At 38.6% G+C, this 19,692-nt stretch overlaps 1 protein-coding gene across 3 annotated transcripts in view; it reads left to right on the top strand.

Moving 5' to 3' along the window:
• GNG7 (G protein subunit gamma 7) overlaps window positions 1-14,860 on the top strand; it is a 28,533-nt gene extending 13,673 nt beyond the window's left edge. The window contains exons 1-3 of one of the 3 annotated variants that reach the window (XM_053465150.1): window positions 5,005-5,070; window positions 13,372-13,502; window positions 14,373-14,860. In XM_053465150.1, coding sequence (XP_053321125.1) covers window positions 13,422-13,502; window positions 14,373-14,498 — 207 coding nt within the window. In that variant the 5' untranslated portion in view covers window positions 5,005-5,070; window positions 13,372-13,421 and the 3' untranslated portion in view covers window positions 14,499-14,860. The other 2 variants (XM_053465141.1, XM_053465159.1) reach the window with 2 other exon arrangements.
• Window positions 14,861-19,692: the final 4,832 nt, after the last annotated feature.

Here is a 19,692-nt window from a genome sequence, read left to right as displayed (position 1 = left end):
GAGAAAGAAAATCAATATGTCTACTTTAGTAATTCTAAGCAAAATAAAACCAAGCCACGTTATGAACCTCTCAAAAAATATTAATGTTAGCTTGTATTGAAAGGGCAGTGGGACTGAATATTCCTTGTGGCACCATGAGCAATTTCCCACTGATATATAACCATTTCACAAGCAGTAATATAATACTCAAAACATATAAATCTAGAGAGCCTTTAGTTGTAGCAAACGTTCAGCTTGGTGTTTGAGGGAATGCAAGCTCTCTTGTATTCTGTTTTGTAGATCCCTTGAGTGACAACAGCTGTACTTCGTTCATAAAGCAAACCAAGTTCCTGCAAGCATACCGTGTCCACCGCTCCACTCACAGGCATTCTCTAATATGTTTGGCTTTCTAAGAGATGCATTGGTGCTCCTGCGCCAGCGAGCAAACCAACCCTTTGAACTTCGCTTGAAGTGCTAACAACACAATCCATTAGTAAGAATAGGACACCAATGTAGGCCATTATGGGGCTGCAGATTGAACAATAATGTTATACTTTTTAGACTTTGCCTTTTTTCACAGATCAGTTCTATAATCGGACTTATATTCACTGCCCAGCCCTATGGAGACCACATCTAGAGCAACCATAAATGATTGTGTTCCTCATAGTACAGAAAGTCTTATACACAGTAGATATTGACAAGTTTTTTAAATGCTAAGTTGCTCATAGCACCTTTGCACGGTAAGAAGTTGATATGCCATTCACCCCCCCCCGGAAAGTGTGCTGGAACCCATGCATACGCAATGAAAAAGAGTTGGCATTCACTCCTTCTTTTGAAAATTGGCATTTCTCGGTTACCAGCAAATGATTGTTGTGGGCATTTAATGAATGTTCCTTGGATAAAACTGGGCTTGATTTGCCAGACTCTGCCACTTCCTTGGCACCTGGCAAGTGGGTTGAGCGTGGCCCTGTGCATCTGAAGAGTCAAGTGAAGTCCCCGGGGGTTCCCTCAAAGCAAACTGTGCATTTAAACATAACGCGCAATGTTTAATTCTCACAAGGAGAGGCCTGGCTCATATATTGAAATTCAGTCCAAAAGAAGGCTACGTTTTCGGACTGGTTTTAGTAAATGATATCACACCCCTCCGTTGCATGTTTTAAAACTGTTTCTAGACCGTTTGTTACTTCCATTTCTAAAATCTGGTTGGTTAAGTCCATGGCTAAACACTGGCGATATGAATGAACTTCAGGCGCCAGCATTTTATTAGGTGCACTGGCAAGTGGCAGAAGCGGGGAAGAACAAAACAAATGTCTAGAAGACATTTTTTAACAGACTCTTGGTGTCGAGTGATCTTTGTGAGGGGTCATTTTCTATAAATAAATGACTACTCCTTTGATGTTTTGGAGCTCCTGCACTTAAGATTTCAGGGGCTTTCTCATAAAATTGTTTATGATTAGAGCAAGCTATTGTATAGAGCAAGATCACAGGGGTTTTATAGTATTTAACATATGTGACAAAGATGTAAGTAACCATTCTTTATAAAGAATTTTATATAGATGTATGTATGTATGTATGAAAGTGAGCTTGCTGGTGGTGGCCCGGGACAGGACTGTTAGAGAGCTGGCTGGTGGTGGCCCGGGACAGGACTGTTAGAGAGCTGGCTAGTGGTGTGGAACAGCCAAGGTGGGGCTTAGCCAGACTCAACTGCTGTGTAAGGACCAGGACCAGCACATATAACCCTGCTCCTGCCCCAGGGATGTAGAAAAATAGGCACCAACATGGTTCATGGAAGACATTTTAAAGCTGCTGGACATGGTGCTTCAATTGGTTTTTATTTAAAAACCCTAGGTTAACAATTAGAATGAATCATTCCATTCCTTTTAGGCCCAAAACCGAAATAGTAATGGATAGACTGTCAAACATACACACACACACACACACACACACACACACACGTGACGGATACCACAAATTGTGACGGCCATTGGTGTCCATGTAAAGACACCTTGCCGACCTCTGCCCGTTGTTTCACCAAGGTTGGAAGACACAACAACATCAATTTCAAAAATAGTTTTTCTTCTTCGGATCTCATGTTTTCTATAAAACCAACTGAACAATCATGCCAAAAACTGATATTGCTCACTTAAGTAAATATCTGAGTTTGAACTTAAGGCAGTGTTTGAGTCAGGGGAAAGGGCTGCTGCCCAGGGTCCGTATACTTGAGTTTATCAATCTCCTTGACTGCAGTGTATTAAAAAACAAATGGATGATGTCATGGAAGAGTACTTAGTTGGGGTGGCAGAGGAGAAAAGGGAGCCTGTAATTTGAACTTCTGGGGCACTTCTTTAACTTTAAAGACAGCCCTCAATATAATGAGTAAAGTTGTTTGCGGATTTATTAACTAGGCCCCATATTAGTGAATTGGTGGTAACACATTGTTACTTTCCAATAGTGCATGCCATATTGTGAAATAATAAATGCCTGTGCCTATGTATTAAATGATTGTAGCTGGAAAAATGTGATCTTATTTTGTTGGGTCAAAGATCTTAAATTTAGTTAATGGGACGGTTTAATGAATCAATATCAGGGGGTCCGGTTTAAATAACTACCAAAACCATAAGCCAGGAACGACCGGTGTGTGTGTATGTGTGTGTGTATGTATGTGTGTATGTATATATAAATAATGTCTGCAGAATGCAAAGGAAGAACATCCACTTTAGAAACACTCTACCCATGTAAACTCCTCACCCCACTTCCCTTCTGTTCCTTTTCTAGAGTATTCAGCTGCCTTCTGTCAGAGCCTGCGTGGCACTGAGTAATACAGTTTATCCGAGAACCATATGATACAAACGTTGTATTCCCTATTAAGGGAATGAGTCGTCAGAAGCATATTTGCATCAGGCTTAGCATTCTGTTCTGGCGTATTGTGTTGATGTATTGGAATAGTCGCATCTGCCTAAAAAGAGACCATGCTACACGCTAACAAATTTGTAGTATATAAATATGGATGAGCTCTTGTCGACAGCACCCATGACCATCAGCCAGCATGATAATCATAGGTCATCCTAATTGGTATAATTATGGCATATAGCCCCCAATTTGCATGTGCTGTTTTTCTTGTACCATTTGGTTTGACATATAAAGAGAATTATATGACATCACAGGCTGTGATTTGTGACACGGTTTGCCCTAGACTAAAAAACTGTGAATATCTTACCTGTCTGGAAAATCATAATAAATATATATTTGTAGACAAGGAAAATGACGTTCACAGTAAGAATTCTTTAATAATTTCATGTTTCCCTGGTTACAGGAGTCATCTGCTTACCCTGTAGTAGATATGGATTGCACTTACGGTTGTGCTGAAAGGTTAGATTGCTATGGATTGTATATTTAAAACACTGGTAACACAAAGTGCTCCAGTATCTAGTGCTGCCGGTTTGATCATTTAATATATTGGAATATATATATAGGATAAATCATGTCTCCCAATATATATTCACAAGTCCATGCCATGAGGGCCACCATTTTTTGGATATTCCAGACCTTCATTTAAAATGATTTCAAACTACTTGTTTCTAGACAGAGGCTACAGTCATCAGGTTCTTAAATTGTGCACTAATGGGTTAAATTGCCTTTATTGCATCTTTGTCTCTTGTTGCCCCAATCGCATTATACAAAATACATTTACAGACACTCCAGGCATCAAATGCACTTTAATGCATATGACAACTGAGAGGTCTTTTTTAGATTTACATGGTGTCCCCATGTGTCGATGCATGGGGGTATTCTGCAGCATCCATCCATATGGATTTGGTCACTTTCCCTGCCTCCCAGCTATTTTCCATGCGGAACATATTTTTGGCAGAGCGTTTTCCTGCCGGTAGGTGATGATAAATCTCACACCACGGGTTTTCTGCTGCAGCTTCTCCTGTAGGTCAATGGCGTATTCTGGTCTAGGCCAACTAGACTTAGGATAGACTTAGGGGTGCCAGTCTCTTTGCCGCATAACCGGGATCTAGTTGCCCTTCATGGGCTGATGAAACGGGAGATCGCTGATCTCCTGAACCGGCGGATTAACACTATCCGCTATCGAGGATAGTCCTCCATATATTGCTTCTGCCCAGTGCCGTACTTAAAAAGTGGAGTGCTAGGATATAACTTCATATCCTGACGCCCAGCAGTAACAATGGGGGCACGGAGGGGGCAAGGGCTTGTAAGTCTTTTATTTACTTTTGAATGGATATTAAAATACTATCAAAGTACTTTAGTATGTATTCTTCTTTTGCAAGGCTGATTAGCCCAAACGCCATCATTATGCATTCTGTTGGCTTCCATAGTATATTTACTTGGTTGGATGCTTTGGTCCGATAAGTACCAGGTTAATAGGTGCCACCTGCACAGACAATGGTCCAAGTTGTATTTTATATATATATATATATATATATATATATATATATATATATATATATATATATATATATATAATGTGTATATATATATATATATAATGTATATGTATGTAATGCAGTTCCTTTGTGTGTACATGTGCACACATCTATGTTTATGTGTGTGAAACACTCTTTTTATATAGTTTTCTTTCTTTCTTGTAACAAACGTACATGCTGACAGCAAAGGTCAAATACCAGCTTGCAACATTCGTGGTGTTGAGAAAATCATCTCCACTATTTCCAACGGAGGTCAGCGTATGAAGGAATCCCGCAGGCCTGCACCACCCTTAATTATATTTTTAGTGTCTCGTGTAATTGGCTAAGAAATACTAGAGCACGTTGGGCAACCCGGCATGTGCGCCCAGGTATGGAGACAGCGTGCCCGTTTATTTGCGGTTGCTTCATGTGACACCGAGCTCTGAAATAGCCGTGTGCGAGGAGCCGCCAGCGCAGACACCGACAGCCCTGCTTCCAGAGCCGTGCCGACATGGGCACAGCGCGCGGGCCAATCAGCGCCGGCTGTCGGCAGCAGGGTCTGCGTTCGGCTTCTCATTGGAAGCAGAGACCGACTTCCTGCTGCCTTATTTGTCCTTCCAAGAATGGTCTCTCCAGGCACCACGTAGGACAGCTTGTCACCAAGGTGCTTTCTTCTGTTTGCTTTGTGGATCCATTTCCCCCGCAGTAGTCTGTGTGTATGGATGGTTCCCTGTTATGCTGGGGACCTATGGAGACAGGGCTCTGTCTATACAGAAGATGCATCTGTGCATACTGAGTGATGACAAATGCACACGTGTGAGTCAGGGCTGGACAGCTCGGTGCATGGCTTAGCTGGCTCGGAAAGGATGCTTCTCGAATGCATGAGATCCTGTGATGCCTACCGTGTAACAGTGCATGCATTTACACATCTTACTGTGTGCTGTATGGGGCTGCACATCTGTGTTGTTACCTGGCTTATGTGTGCACAGTGCAGGTGTCTACATGTCCCATGTGTGGATTTGATCATCTCCTGTTGCTTGTGGTCTTCTTCCATCCTCCTTATTCATGTGTGGTTAAACCTTCTAGATTGGCAGAATTTCTAGTATGGTCCTGTATTCTGTATTTCTATTACTTTTTGCTGCAGCGTTTTTTAATCTATTGAGATTGGGTAGAGCTTCATTATTAACAACTGGTGTTTATTCACTTAATAGTGAGTTGTAGTTGGTTGCAATGAACTGGCTAGTAATGTTTTCTTGCGAAAAGAGCTCAGGTAGCCAAGAGTAATGTGTGGTAAAATCAATAAGAGGGCTTTGAAGAAATCTCATGGAATGAACTATGCATTATTTATTGTAGGAGACTCTTACAGGGGTTGGTTTTTTTCATTATGCACTATGAAGTTGGTGAGTTGAACTCTAAGTACACAGTTTAGTGAATAAATCTAAAATGGTTTGACTTTTACAAGCTAGAGATTATTTCAAATTTGGTTTGTGAAAGGATACTTAAAGAGCGATATGATGCCAAGTCAGCCTGTGACCCTTCCAGTTGTGTTATCAAAATATTGCCTCAACAAATAACAAAAGACTGCTTGTTTGTTGGTTACTTTAGCTACATAACATAGAACATAAGGTTACTAGACAGAATTTCGGTTGCTTTAAAAAGTAATGAAGGCCTGCTTTCTAGGTGAGGTACAAGTTGCCATTATTGGTCACCAAGCCGTGGTGGAGTTAAGCGGTGTACTTTTTTGGGTAGGATAGTAGCGTTTAACTTGTTTTCTTTGCTAACAAAGTGAAGAAGAAAGACACTGGATCAGACTATTGTTCTAATGATACGATGATAATTTACCAGTCCATGAGGAGACGCTGGCTCAAATTTTGAAACGTGGTCATATCGCCATAGCAACCAATGCTATGATCGGAATATTCCTTTTGGTTGCTCTTAATGGTGCCTTTGAGGCAGTTTTATACATAACCTCCATTGAGTCTCACCCGTCAGAAAATTATTATTTGTGCACTATTCAATGGAAACGTTTTTGGTAAATGTATTTATGGGAAACTAATCTGATTTGTGTCCCCGATCCAAAACCTTAATTGCTGTTTCATCTTCCTTGAACATGGTTTTAAATGGTAAACATGTACATTTTTACAGCTACAAGTGATTGTATGTTGCTTACCTATACACAGGCATGTATATTACATTTCAAGTGTGCCCATTCAATTTCTTTCACATCATTTTAATAGTTCATACTGACAGTCCTCCCTTTGTGCAACCCTGGTTTTATTTGCAGTTTTGGTAATGTTTGCCTCCTTAAAAGATTGGACGCTTGGGTTGGACGGTCTCTATAGGTCAACCTGGCTCTCCTTCCGTTCAATCTATCAAGACTGTAACTTGGTTACATGGTTCCTTATACACACACTGTCTCTTTTGGTGTCTATTATAGCAATGTTCAAGTGGTTTATTTCAGCACATGCTGCATTCTCCACTCAGCGGGATAGATACAACTAGGGCTTGAGGTGCATCAACAGGGCGAGGAAGGCCTAGCTAAACAGCGTTGGGTTTGGAGGCATAAAGGTGTGTAGGTTGTTGGGAGGAATGAAAAGGATTGTCATATATCAGTTTGTGGTGGGAATGTGTATCATGGATGCTGCCTACATCTGGCCAAGTTTCATGCATCTTGAGCTGTATTGCCTACGTTTTTGCTGACATGGTACTTTTTCTGTGGGTAATAATTAACATCAATGGATTCATTTTTTTGTTTCTCAGGGGTTCCATATTATTTGCTGTTAGCGAGGGTTAGGGCAAATGTCTTTTAACTTATGTTCTGACATATCCCGTTACTGGTATAACGATAAAGGTAATTATGAAGAGCAGTTCTTGTGCAAACTGTTAAAACTGGTGCAGTCACCATAAGAGCCAAAAGAATATTCATGATGTATCAGAATTGTTCTTCTAAAATAACCCCCTATGTTTCCTGATGTTTTAATTTTTTTTTAAATAAGAACCTTATAGAACACAAGTTATTTAAGTTTTTTTTTTTTTCTACTAGGCTGTGGCTTCTGAGAGTAATGGGCAAAACTCCAGCTGCTTCTGCTACTACTGCTCACCTTCATCTGCCATAATCCTCATTATTTGGTTTACTGATCCCACAACAGCTCTGGTTTATTTCCAGTTCTCTGTAATACAAAAACAATTAAGTCTGCGGAAAATATTTTTTTCTTATTGATGCTTCCGATGAACATTGTTACAGTTTGCTGATATATGCTGGTGTCTAATAAATGCCACTAATGATAAAAGAAAACCCATTTAGGTGTAATTTAGGAAGCAGTTTATTTTTAGGACCCAGGAATATTATATAATCTACGGATCAATGTGATACGTTTATTTACCTGTGGTTACCCAGCTTCGGAGTAATTGTATACACCGATGCGTAATCTCCCAATGCTAAATAACCTACAAAAGTGACACGGTAGTATGATAGCAAGATGTACTGATTTTTCACAGTTACTAAAGTAGGGCATATGTGTTTGGGCTCATTTTCCAATAACACATATTGTGAATAGTGCAGAATCAACAGGTTTAAGCAAAATGGCCTTGTGTGCAAGCATATTAGCCTACAGCATAGCCCCCTGACGGTATGGTAAGTACAGTATTGTCTTACTCCTATTGAACCCCAGTTATCATGTGTTGCAAACTTTAGTCCAAGATTCAGCCTAAGTAATTGCTCAGTAAACAGGAACTGAACAATAGAGGCTCTGTGTGCCCCCTGTCCTGTAGCACTACGGGGGATTCTTTGCCAGCGCACACTCACATGACACTGATGTCATGAAAACAGCGGCATCAATCCGGGAAATCACACTACTGGCTTTTCTTTCTGTGGCATTAACGTGAGCAATTGTAAAAGATCCATCACCCCGAAGAAGAAAAAAAAAAGAGAGACTTGAGTACACTGATAGCAAAAGGTCAATCCATTGTCTCACATGTATTTTGAAGTGACCTATATTCTATGTTAGGATACTACAGAATCTGTTTTTAGATCTCTTGGAGAGGGTTTCTATTTTTAGTCATCCTCGTTAAAACTGCACAAAATGCTTGTCTGTTTCATTAAATGATTCATATAACCGACAGTGACCGTGACCCACAGGGGATGTCGCTTAGTATGTGTCTCCTTCCTCATCAGAGTCGCATCAGCCTTTCAGAACACTAGTGGAGTTTATTGCATTGTAGCTGTGTTTTATATTTAAAAATACATCTGGCAAACACTGGCATGGGCTACTGCTCACATGTCAGCAAAAGCAAAAAGAATTTCAGCTGCTTGGTACATCACGAAGATGGCACATAACCTGGTTTGGCAGAAACCAAACGGGTCTACTTAAGCTAAAGTACTTTTTATAACATCAACTTGAAATTCTTGGTTGAACACAATGAGAGGTTAATTATTCAAAATAATACAACGATAGAGGCTTAAAAGTGTATGTTTGTTTTTTAAAATGGATAGATTTTTGCATGTTTCTCTATTGCAAGAACACACACAAACAGCGAATACTCGGGTATAGTTATAAATGGATGTTATAGTGTACGCAAGGTACACCAGCCTGATTAACACACTGAGTCATTGATGTCGTTTTTGTATTGCTTGAGTGTTTTATCCAGCGTGGCTGCTGTCGTTGGAGTTTTGTCCTCGGTCTTGTGTTATATTCAGGATAGCCGTATATGTATGTCACCAGTGTTTTAGTTTCCTCACCACTTCTGTTAGGTAGCCGTCTCATCCTCTTGTTGAAGTAAAACTTCCTTGCTTTTAATCAGTCCACGACCCTCTTCTAAGTACAGTCATTTTTACACCTGCTTCCATCCTTGGGTTTTTTCTGCCACCATATTTAAAAATTTCCCACAAGACCACTTTTAAAATGTTTGGTCGGTTTGGGACAAACAAGTTATTTGGCCCCCAGCGTTAGTTAGAAACAACTTCCTGGGAACCTTATTGATATGCTTTAATGGCATCAAGTTCACGTGGAGATATGGACTGTCCACTAGGGTACAGAGATAGGGTGCATATTCTGGGTTTGTTCTGTAGTTTATGTGAATTCCTATTTATTTGAGGGGTGTATGCAGCTTCTGTCCAGCTGCGACTTATAGGGTCCTGGAGGATCCTGCCATCTATCGGAGGATAGCGTGTGCCGATTTTAGATCTTTGATGTGTGTAAGCATCTGAGCTTGTCTCTGTGCCATAAGTGCACAATAAGGTGTATGAATTGGTTTTATCAAGTAATATACTTCTTTTTTTTTCTCAGTCACTGGGAAAAGTTTCTTTCAAACGTATACTTGAGTGGAATTTTCTTTTGCTGGTGCTAGAGCTCTCTGAGGGAATTGAGTCCAGTCAGGCACCCAGGATCTTGGTGCATGTAAAACATACCACTTCAGAAAAGCTTCTGAGGATTACTTGATGTGATAACCCAGGAAAACAATCATGGATGGCTCATGTGTGTTAGGTCAGAGATTCATCTTTATATGAAATCTTGGCCCATTGATGCTCATACAACTTTTTTTAAGATTAGAGCTGCTGTTTATAAACATGGCTCAAGTCTATAAGCAAATCTATATGTACAGTATGCAAACCTATCATATTCTAAATAAAGTATAAAAAAATTGCTTGCATAGTTATTTGTGAAGCATGGAATGTATAGAGGACTATTCTATACATTGTTGTAAACACTGTGGTTAATTATACCTGTATGATGCATAGAACAGGTGAAACTGTTGTGAAAGGTTGAGGAGTATCTGACTCACCCTTATAACGAAGAGTTGCTGGGTCATATTTAATTGTTATAATTAGATTAGAGGTATTAAGAAACTAGTAAATATTATTACCTGCACAACCTTCCAGCTAGTTTTTCCTCATATCGGTTCTTTTAGAGTGGGTGTTCTGTGTTATTTTATTTTTCTATTATTGTGCTTTAATATGGTTATGTGAAATTTGTTTTTCTTTTGTATGTTTTGTTTTTTCAAATGGAATATGCTCTTTCTGATAAACTGCGTGAAACCAATACAGTTTCTTCCATATGCAGGTTAGTCACAGAGAAGACCACTGCCCAAGTGCATGCACAGGCATTTTTCACTTCTGCCACTGATATATTCTCCCACGTGGGGGGGTTAGCGGTGATTCGAGTGTTGCGTATCCTGGTCAGTGGCATGCTAGCCAATCAAGAGTGTCATTGTATAGAAAAGGGGAGGAGCTTAAACATTTTTAAACTGCTATGGAGAGGCTATATTATTAAAAAGTCAATCTGGTGCAAACTTTCAATAGTGGTCTTATTGTCAATAGCAACCTATATAGTGATCAGGCTGATTGACCATTGGTTGCTATGGTGATGGAACTTATTACAAGATTTGCACCATAATCACCTTTATAGATTTCTGTACAGGGGACTTCCCTTTTTTTACGTTTCTTTACTTGTTTAGTGGTGTTGACAACTGTGTTTTACCAGTTGTGATGCCATATTAAAAAGTGATAACATAAAAAAAAGTAGCACATGGATAAAATAAGCATCTCCTCACGTGTAAACGTGAACTATTAATTTGTTTCTCCTGTAATTGAGGAGCGGCTGCTTCATAGCCATGATAACTATGCGTGGAATTCAGTCCCAGTGCATATTTGCCACTTACTTCCTGCCATTATAATAAAATAGATCTTAAAAAAGAGAAAGGGAAGAAGCTGGCTGCACATGGTATCTCATTCCACAGCAACTGGTTAATCATTCCCAGGCGTCAGGGCTTTCTGCAGCTCCGACATGTCTTGACAGGCCGCCGCTTTTATTATCGCTCTCCTTGCATGCAAATGACTGATACTGACATTATCTGTTTGTTTTGGAAAGGTGGAGAACCTATAAAAAATGGTGCCGGTTCAGATTCCTGTGAACATATGTGACGTACACCGGCCCTAGATTCTGCATAGCGATCACGCCACCCCACACCTACCCATGCACCAAATATCATATTGACATGAGCACAATTAAACAGGGAGGTCAAGGCATGTCTCTTCTGAAATGAATATAATATACAATAATCTTTAGTGCAGACCCTCTGTACGACACACTGCATCCTCTAGGATAGGGGTGTCCAACCTGTGGCCCTCCAGCTGTTGCAGGACTACATCTCCCATAATGCTCTTTCAGCTAAGGGGCTGGCTGAGGAGTATGGGAGATGTAGTCCTGCAGCAGCTGGAGGGCCGCAGGTTGGACACCCCTGCTCTAGGACAGTAACCAATGTGTTTTAATGTCTCCCAGGAGGCATGGTGGGTGTAATACATTTAAATAGTGTATATCTACATTGTTATAGTTTCATTAGAAATCGGTCCCCTATGGCTTTTCCATCAGAGACAGTAATATTTTAATTTATATTTTATAGGAAAACAAAATCAAGTATTTCAGTAAATAAAATGAGGCTAGGGTAGTTTTTTTCTCTTGGGGGTATCATTAGTTTCTCATCATTTGATTTTGGTTCTGATATAATTTGTTTTAAATACACAAAATAATGAAAGCAATTTAGCTTTAATATCGAGTATGTCACAAATGATTTAGTTTTTGTTTTGTTTTTTTAAATTGCTTTTGCTATTTTACAATGTGTATCCCTGCTGCAGCATCTCAAGCCCTTTTTTTTTATAAAAAAAAAAACTTTAGTTTTTGTTTTTTTATGAAGAGGAAATGTCATCCCAATCATTAACATGTAGAATAGTCAGTATCTTCAAACCGAAGTGACAATTGTACATGCGTGACTATGTAATTTACAGTACATATTGCATACTCAGAGTAACAAAGTAACAGTAACCAAAGTAAAGACTGGCGTTTGTAGAAATAAAACCCCATTGCAAGTAATGTTCAGTGAGCAAATTACATAAAGATTAGCCCATTAAATGAAATAGCAAGCTAGAATGGTGAGTAAGACAGACTTACCAGTGCCGGATGAAGCACAAATTAATGTGATCAAACCATGACTAGTGTAGGCTTTAGAATAGTTAACTTAAGCGTGCAAAAGCATGTGCAATAAGCAACATGTGAAATCTGATATGTAGCAATGTATGAAATCTGATCTGTAGCATGTATGAAACGTAATACCGTTTATGTTTCAGTGGGAAAGGGGTCCCAGTGACCCAGCAGTGCATCATGATTGACCTCTTCTTTAAGTGAGAGAGAAAAAAATCAGTACTGAGATTTATCTTGGCTTACTTTTTAAAGGCAAAAACTTAAGACCGAAGTGTCTACGCTTTGGTGGGAAGCCAGCAGTGACGTATCCAGGCCAGATGTATAGGGCAGCAGGTCTCCCTGCTACAAAACCGGGTAGAGGGGGACCAATTCCCCGGCGTCCCGCTGCTCAGTAGGCTGGTCACAAGGGGAACCTTTCATCTATCCAACCACCCAACTAGAGGCTGCAACCGGGGGATGACAAAGTAAGGCTGGCTACAGAGTTAGGCATGTTATGCACGGAAATAGGTTTTATTGAAATTACGAAATAACCATGGTGTCCAAACAGAATTGAATATCTTTTGTGTTTAATTTAACATTAGACATATGAATAAACTAAAGTGTCTCCAAGTGAAGCTGTTGGTAGCCTACTCTGGGAAGTTCCTATCTAATAAGGCATTTCCGGGCCTTGTATCTCTTACTTATGTGTTGATCCCTGATACCTTCCAGTCAAATAGGAGTAGTACTTGTTCATTTGTGCATGCAGGGCCACGGTGTGAAAACTGCCTTGGTTCCCCCCCAACTTCACCAAGCAAGTGAAGTGCTTTGCACTTGTATTTTAGGAACAAAGTACTTACAAAACTAGTTATCTCTTAAAAGTTCTCCCTTTTAGTTACATTCTCTCTTCCGTGTCACTTTTACCCAATAAGAGACACATTTACTGTGCGTTTGTGAATGTAAAGATCTGCATCGTTTTTTTTTAAAATTTATTATTTATTGAACCTCCTTTTCAGGTTTTTCCAAGATTTTCCTAGTACATTGGGTGATGAACTGATGGCAGATAATGTCAACCAGTAATAACATAGCTCAGGCTCGGAAGCTGGTGGAGCAGCTACGCATTGAAGCCGGGATAGAACGAATTAAGGTATTACAAATGATGTACTGGCATGACGTCAATTTTTACATCAAATAAAAAAAAAACCTGTTCAACATATTTAATATTTCCTTACTAGATTATCGAAAGTGAAATCACAACCATTTTTTGCCACCAATGTATATGGAATGAGCGTTGGTAATTTCAACTTCCTGATATTGAATATTGTTAAATAATTTGATGAGAGCATGCATTAGAACCACCTTGATTAACCCATGGAACATAATGATAATAGCTATCATGAGTGCCTCATTTTATTTTGAATTTTTTGGGCTGTGGATAGAAAACATTTCTGCAAATCATGGTTGGTTCCCTTATATATTCGCATGTGGGCTTCTAGATTTTGTTTAATTGGAAAATAAATTTATGGGTTTGTTATCTATGGGTAACCTCTCGTTTTTAATATTGCTTAATAATGTTTGAAAAGAGCACTTTTTTGTTTCTGGAGTTATAACGTATTCATGTTAAAGGTGTTCTACTAAGACAGTGGAATAAAAGCAACGCAGAAACCTTGGAAACGCCCTATCAATGCGAGATTTGTGTCACATGACTAGTAAGCATCCTAGAAAAGATTATGAATAATATAAATTTTGAATTTTAAATGTGCATTTATCAATAATAGGAATGATGTTTCTGGTGCTGCATTTAGCTACAGAAGTGTTACCTTAAACAGTGTAGGTGGAACAGTGCCTTTAACGTAATTAGAATATCGTCAGATCATGCTTGTGGGTAACTTTAAATATAGCGACCATTTCTTCAGGGTTACTAATCCTGAAGTCATCATGACACAAATGGCTACCATTTTCAAAATGATAAGTTCTCATGAAAACCTAATGCTCGTGTTTTTTTTTTTTACTTTAGGTCTCGAAAGCAGCAGCAGACCTTATGAACTACTGCGAGCAGCATGCCAAGAACGACCCGCTGCTGGTTGGAGTCCCTACTTCGGAGAACCCTTTTAAAGACAAAAAACCATGCTCCATCCTATAACCTCACTCCGGCAGTTCCTTGAATAGCTCAAGATGTCTGGTGCCAACGTTCAGATCAAATCCAATTTATTAGTAAAGTTCAGATAACTTAAGATCACAAAATGTCTTGCAAAGTGCAAAACCAAGTAAGAAGCTTTGCACATAGGAGAGACACTTAGATTTCAGTTATTAGGGGAGGTTTCAATGGCAGCCTGTAAAGTTGGCATACGATAGGACTGTAGCGTTAGGCTTATTTTTTGTTTTGTCGTCTGTGTTTCCATGACAGAGGAAAGTTTAGTGCCAGTATGGCGTTCCGAGAGGATTTTACTGTATGTTTATTGAGGCAGCACTGCTGTATACAGCTGTATGTAAAAAAAAACAACTAAAAAAACAAACCTGGATGAGCCAGCAGTTTCTTGTTCTTGTTTTATACATGTAGCAAATCTTTTTACTCATTCCTGTTCATTAGCAGGGTCATCTTCTTGGCGTGCCTGTGTCTAAACAATACAGAAATGTTGGAGAGATTCAGCGACAATGAGGCATGCTGATATAATGTGTGCTACACATTGTAAGAAAGTCGTTACATAGTACATTATCTGTTCACATTTCATTGAGTAACTCTTAGAACAGGTAACCCCTTTATTTAACGTACAGAACAAATGACACCAAAAGCTATGTCTTGATTTTATGTTCTTGCTGTTTCCCATAAAAGCCAGTGTTGTACAAGTCACCTGGCAAACTATTTCAAATGTCAACTATATTAATCCAGTGAACAACCCGTACTTGCCCACCATCACATAGGGCTGGTTTCCTTTCTTGAAGGATTGATGTGGAAGAAAGCCTCATTCTTGAACCAGAATAAGCTATACAAAGTAGATCCTGTAGCTCTTGGCAGATTGTTAGAACATTTTCTTGGATATGTGTATAAATGTCATACCTTGTTTATATCTGAGGATCACGTGAGTTTTTGCATGGTACATAGTGAGCCATGTCGACTCCGCAGACTTCTACTTGATGACCACTTGCGTGTGTACCTTAAAAGACGAATGTGCTGTTGTTTGTGCCCCTGTGTTTGTTAATTGTGATTTGTAAAATCAATGTACTGACTACCATGAGACCAATGGGTACAATTTGAATTTGAGGAAAATTGTTGTTTATTGCATGAGGTTTTCAAGTTTGCTTGTCTAGAACTTTATTGGTCCTCCGTTAGATCATAGTTGTCTTCATTAGTTCTTCTGTGTGTTCAAAATGACGCATATTTTACAATTACAAGCTTTATCAGTTTAATTTGTATGTACTCTTCTGGTCAAAAGTTTGGGGTCACTTAGAAATGTCCTTGTTTGCGAAAGAAAATCAGCTTTAATCAATTGAAATAACATCAAATGGATCAGAAATATAGTGCAGCTGTATTTAATGTTGTAAATGACTATTGTAGCTGGAAACCTCTGATTTTAATGTTATATCTGCATACCCCTACAGGGGCCCTTTATCAGCAACCATCACTCCTGTGTTCCAATGACGCATTGTGTTAGCCAATCCAAGTTTAAGTTTCAAAGGCTAATAAATCATAAGAAAACCTCTTTTGCAATTGTTATACAGCTAGAAATGTCCTTGTTTTCCATGAAAACAACTAAGCGACCCCAATCTTTTGAAATACATACACACACACATTATATTTATATATATATATATATATATATATATATATATATATATATATATATATATATACACATACACACGCATTTATAATGATATTGTGTATATGTATACATTTTAATATTATCAGAATCCATGTATATTTTTTGTTTTAGTACCTTTTTAAAATGCACTTGTGTAAACATTATTCAGACATTGTCTCCCAGTTTGTTTTTTATTCTTTTTGAAACATGAATTATAAATCTCTCCAGCGGCATTATTTTAATGAGCAAGATGAAGTTATGATCTGTATTCAATACTCAGGAATGTTGAGCCACCATTTGGGAATTTTCAAAGTCTAAGCAAATTTACTTCTGTACAAAAAAGTCACAGCACGACTGTATGGCAATATTTTATTTTTACTGTTTTTAAATGGGTCCATTCGCCTGTTTAAGATAGCCAAGTAGCACTGAGTGTGTGAAGAGAACACTCATTAGCAATAATATGTTCTTTGGATAAAAGAACGCCAGCTTAGGTAGCAAAGTCTAGTGAAAATTGCTAAAAAGTATAGGGCACAGAGGATAAATGGAGTCCGGAACTTCTAAATGTAGGCCCTTTCATACAGCTAGTATTACGATCTTAATATTTAAGACAAAAAAGTCTTACCCTGAAGGATCAGTACCTGAGGTTAGCAAATTTGAAGAAAAGAAAATGAAAAAGTTTGGCTTTGCTATATCTTTAATCAAGTTTGTATTTTCTACTACTAGTGCTTCACCCACCCTAATTTAACATTATACTGGGGACTTATCTGATGGTCGATGGTTGTTGAGTACCAACAGCAAGGTGCAGGCAACTTTGTGGTAATGTGCATTTGTGTGAAGCATAGAATGGCTTTGTACCCCATTGTGAACACCATCCTAGATGACTTGCTGAATGGACTCATGAGATGCGAAGTCCATGTACCTGACTGGAACTGTTTAAACCATGCATTAGGTTAAGAAAAGAGCAGCTGAAGTGTAGTGGCTTTCATCCCAACCGTGTGTTATGTGACCAGTAAACTGCTTGGCTGTGCCTTTTTGGGTTTTTTTTATGTCTTTACAAAAAAGGTGAGCGTATTAACATTTTATATGGAGGAGATAAATAGTGCAACAATGAGCTCATCTTGATCTGTTGCAGTTTTGAAGGCCTTACTGCTTATGTATAAGCAGAGCAGAAATTTGCTGAGTCCTTGGGCTGCAGAGTAAAAAGCAAAGACAAACAACTGTCCAGAAGGAGTCTTTAGTACTCTTGACCATTTTATACCAGAGAACCATTCACACATTTCAACTCAATGACGTCCAGTATATTAACCTGTCTGTGTGTTAATATTACACAAAAGAAACATGATCTTTATTCCTGCCATTGCTTTAAAGCTCTGTTGATCTCGAGCTTATCTATGATTTCATTTCTTCTAGTAACCTCCATTGGAAAATATTGGTGTAGACTTTGTATAGGAGCTGTGACAATGTGTGTGTATAATATATATATATATATAATATATATATATAATCTCACACCATGGATAAATTGTAAAATAGATTCCTCACTTGGTATTCTCTGCTTTATTGCTGTGCTCATACATGTTCTGATAACTCGTACGGTGTGTACCATACATACTAATCTGGGAGTTTAACTTTTTATTTGTATGTTTTCCAGTGTGCCAAAACTTTTTTGCACAGTAATGAAATATTTTGTGGTATTGTTATGTTCACTAAAATGACAATAAAATACATTCAGTACACTTGAGAAGCTGCTAATGTCAATTTTTTTGAATTTATGTCTGGCTGGGAGAAAATGAGACCTGATACCCACATATTTGTATGTAATTACAGTGTTCTGTTTCCCTGTGTTATTTTGCTTCCAGTGCTATAATTTGTAAATTGTCTTCTCAGTAGAGAGTTATGATGATACATGGGCTGCCACTAGTATATCCAGTATAATAAAATTATATTTATATACACTAATACTTTCATACCGCAAGGCAGGGGGTTTACCAAAAGTTACTGTTTCTTAAAGAATTGTAATACTTAAAATCTATGAATCTATCTAATCTGCAAATCGTATTTCATTGGTTACTAAAATGTTCATGGGTTACATTCTATTGATGACTTAAATTTTGAATTAACGCCTTAATGACAAAGCCCGTACATGTACGGGCTCAAAATGCATTGTTTTCAATGGGTTTTGGGACCGCCCATTGTCCTTAAGGGGTTAAAAGCAGCCCATTATGCTGAGAACAGTTATAAACCTCGTTGAGGACCCTGGTTACAGCTGTCTGCACCTTCAGCTACAGCAGTTAATACATTGGTCATTGTGATTCCGGAACACATGCCTTGTGCTAGCATGAACATGGTTCCTGATTTAATACTATCGTCCTATAGAAAGGTGTCCTGTTTTTTTTCCCCGTTTTATTTTAAATGAGACCCATACGTGATCTCTCTTTCATCAGACAAGGGCAAATAAGGTACACATACATGTCTGGCCATCCTGTTTCTGGGCCATTCTATTGTCTTATGTTTCACAACTGTGTATTTAACCTTAAGTGCTAATGAGAGTTTCCTAATGCCTAATATGTACAAAACTGTATCATTCTGTTCGTTCAGACCCAATTATATGTTATCGTTGATTGGCAATGGTTCTCTATAAGTAAAAAGTGCATTCAAGCAGTTAACGTTGTTGGCATGTGCTAACACATGACAGAATCTATATCCGCCTGAAGTGAGCCTATATTAAAGGAATATATACATATATAAATAGTGTGTATATATTTGTAATATAAGTTCCTTTCAGATTCCAAAACGTGGCAGGGTTTGTGCACCTGCTGACTATTGTTATAAGTGGAAGCGGCACACGCTTTACCAGAGGGTGTTACCTCTCACTGGAGAAGTTTTCATTCCTTGAGTTGTCATAACTGTTATTATCGTATTAAAACATTCCATATGTTGCCTCCGCCTTGATAAGTATGTCAAGAATGCTGAGCTAGATTTCACATTTATTGTTGTGCCCTGACAAGCGCTACACCTGATGTGTAGAATGCATTGATTGGAGGCAAACAATGCTCAATACCTTCACCTTCAAGTTCTTCCTACCCAAAGGGTTGACCCCATAATGGTCCTTTTATGGACACCCATAAAAGGCCCTCTGCACCTAACTGATGAATATATTGAAGTGTATGTGATGAAATGGACTCTGAGAGTCCTAATAATTCCCCCAGAGCCAATTAGTGTATGGTAGTACCCCAAACGAGGGGGGTGAAGATGAATTAAAAAGATCAAGACGCATAAAAAGATGACAAAGTCTTTTTATTATGTTACTGTTATGTAATAACCTGATAGAACACATGACTCAGGAAAATATCAGACTTTACATACTGTTCTGATGGAGTTATCTGCTTCATTTATTATACAATACGTGCCAGTCAGAGAGTGTGAGCAATCACTGGACCACTTGTCAGGCATTGATTACTGTTTTCCAGTCTCGTGGATTTCATCAATGTCACTAGACTATAGGGAAATACTAAGAGAAAACCAACTTCCACA

The sequence above is a fragment of the Spea bombifrons genome, chromosome 1 (assembly GCF_027358695.1).
Source record: "Spea bombifrons isolate aSpeBom1 chromosome 1, aSpeBom1.2.pri, whole genome shotgun sequence".
NCBI lineage: Eukaryota > Metazoa > Chordata > Amphibia > Anura > Pelobatidae > Spea > Spea bombifrons.
Note: the sequence above shows the minus strand (reverse complement) of the source record. Positions and strands in the feature narration are given on the sequence as shown.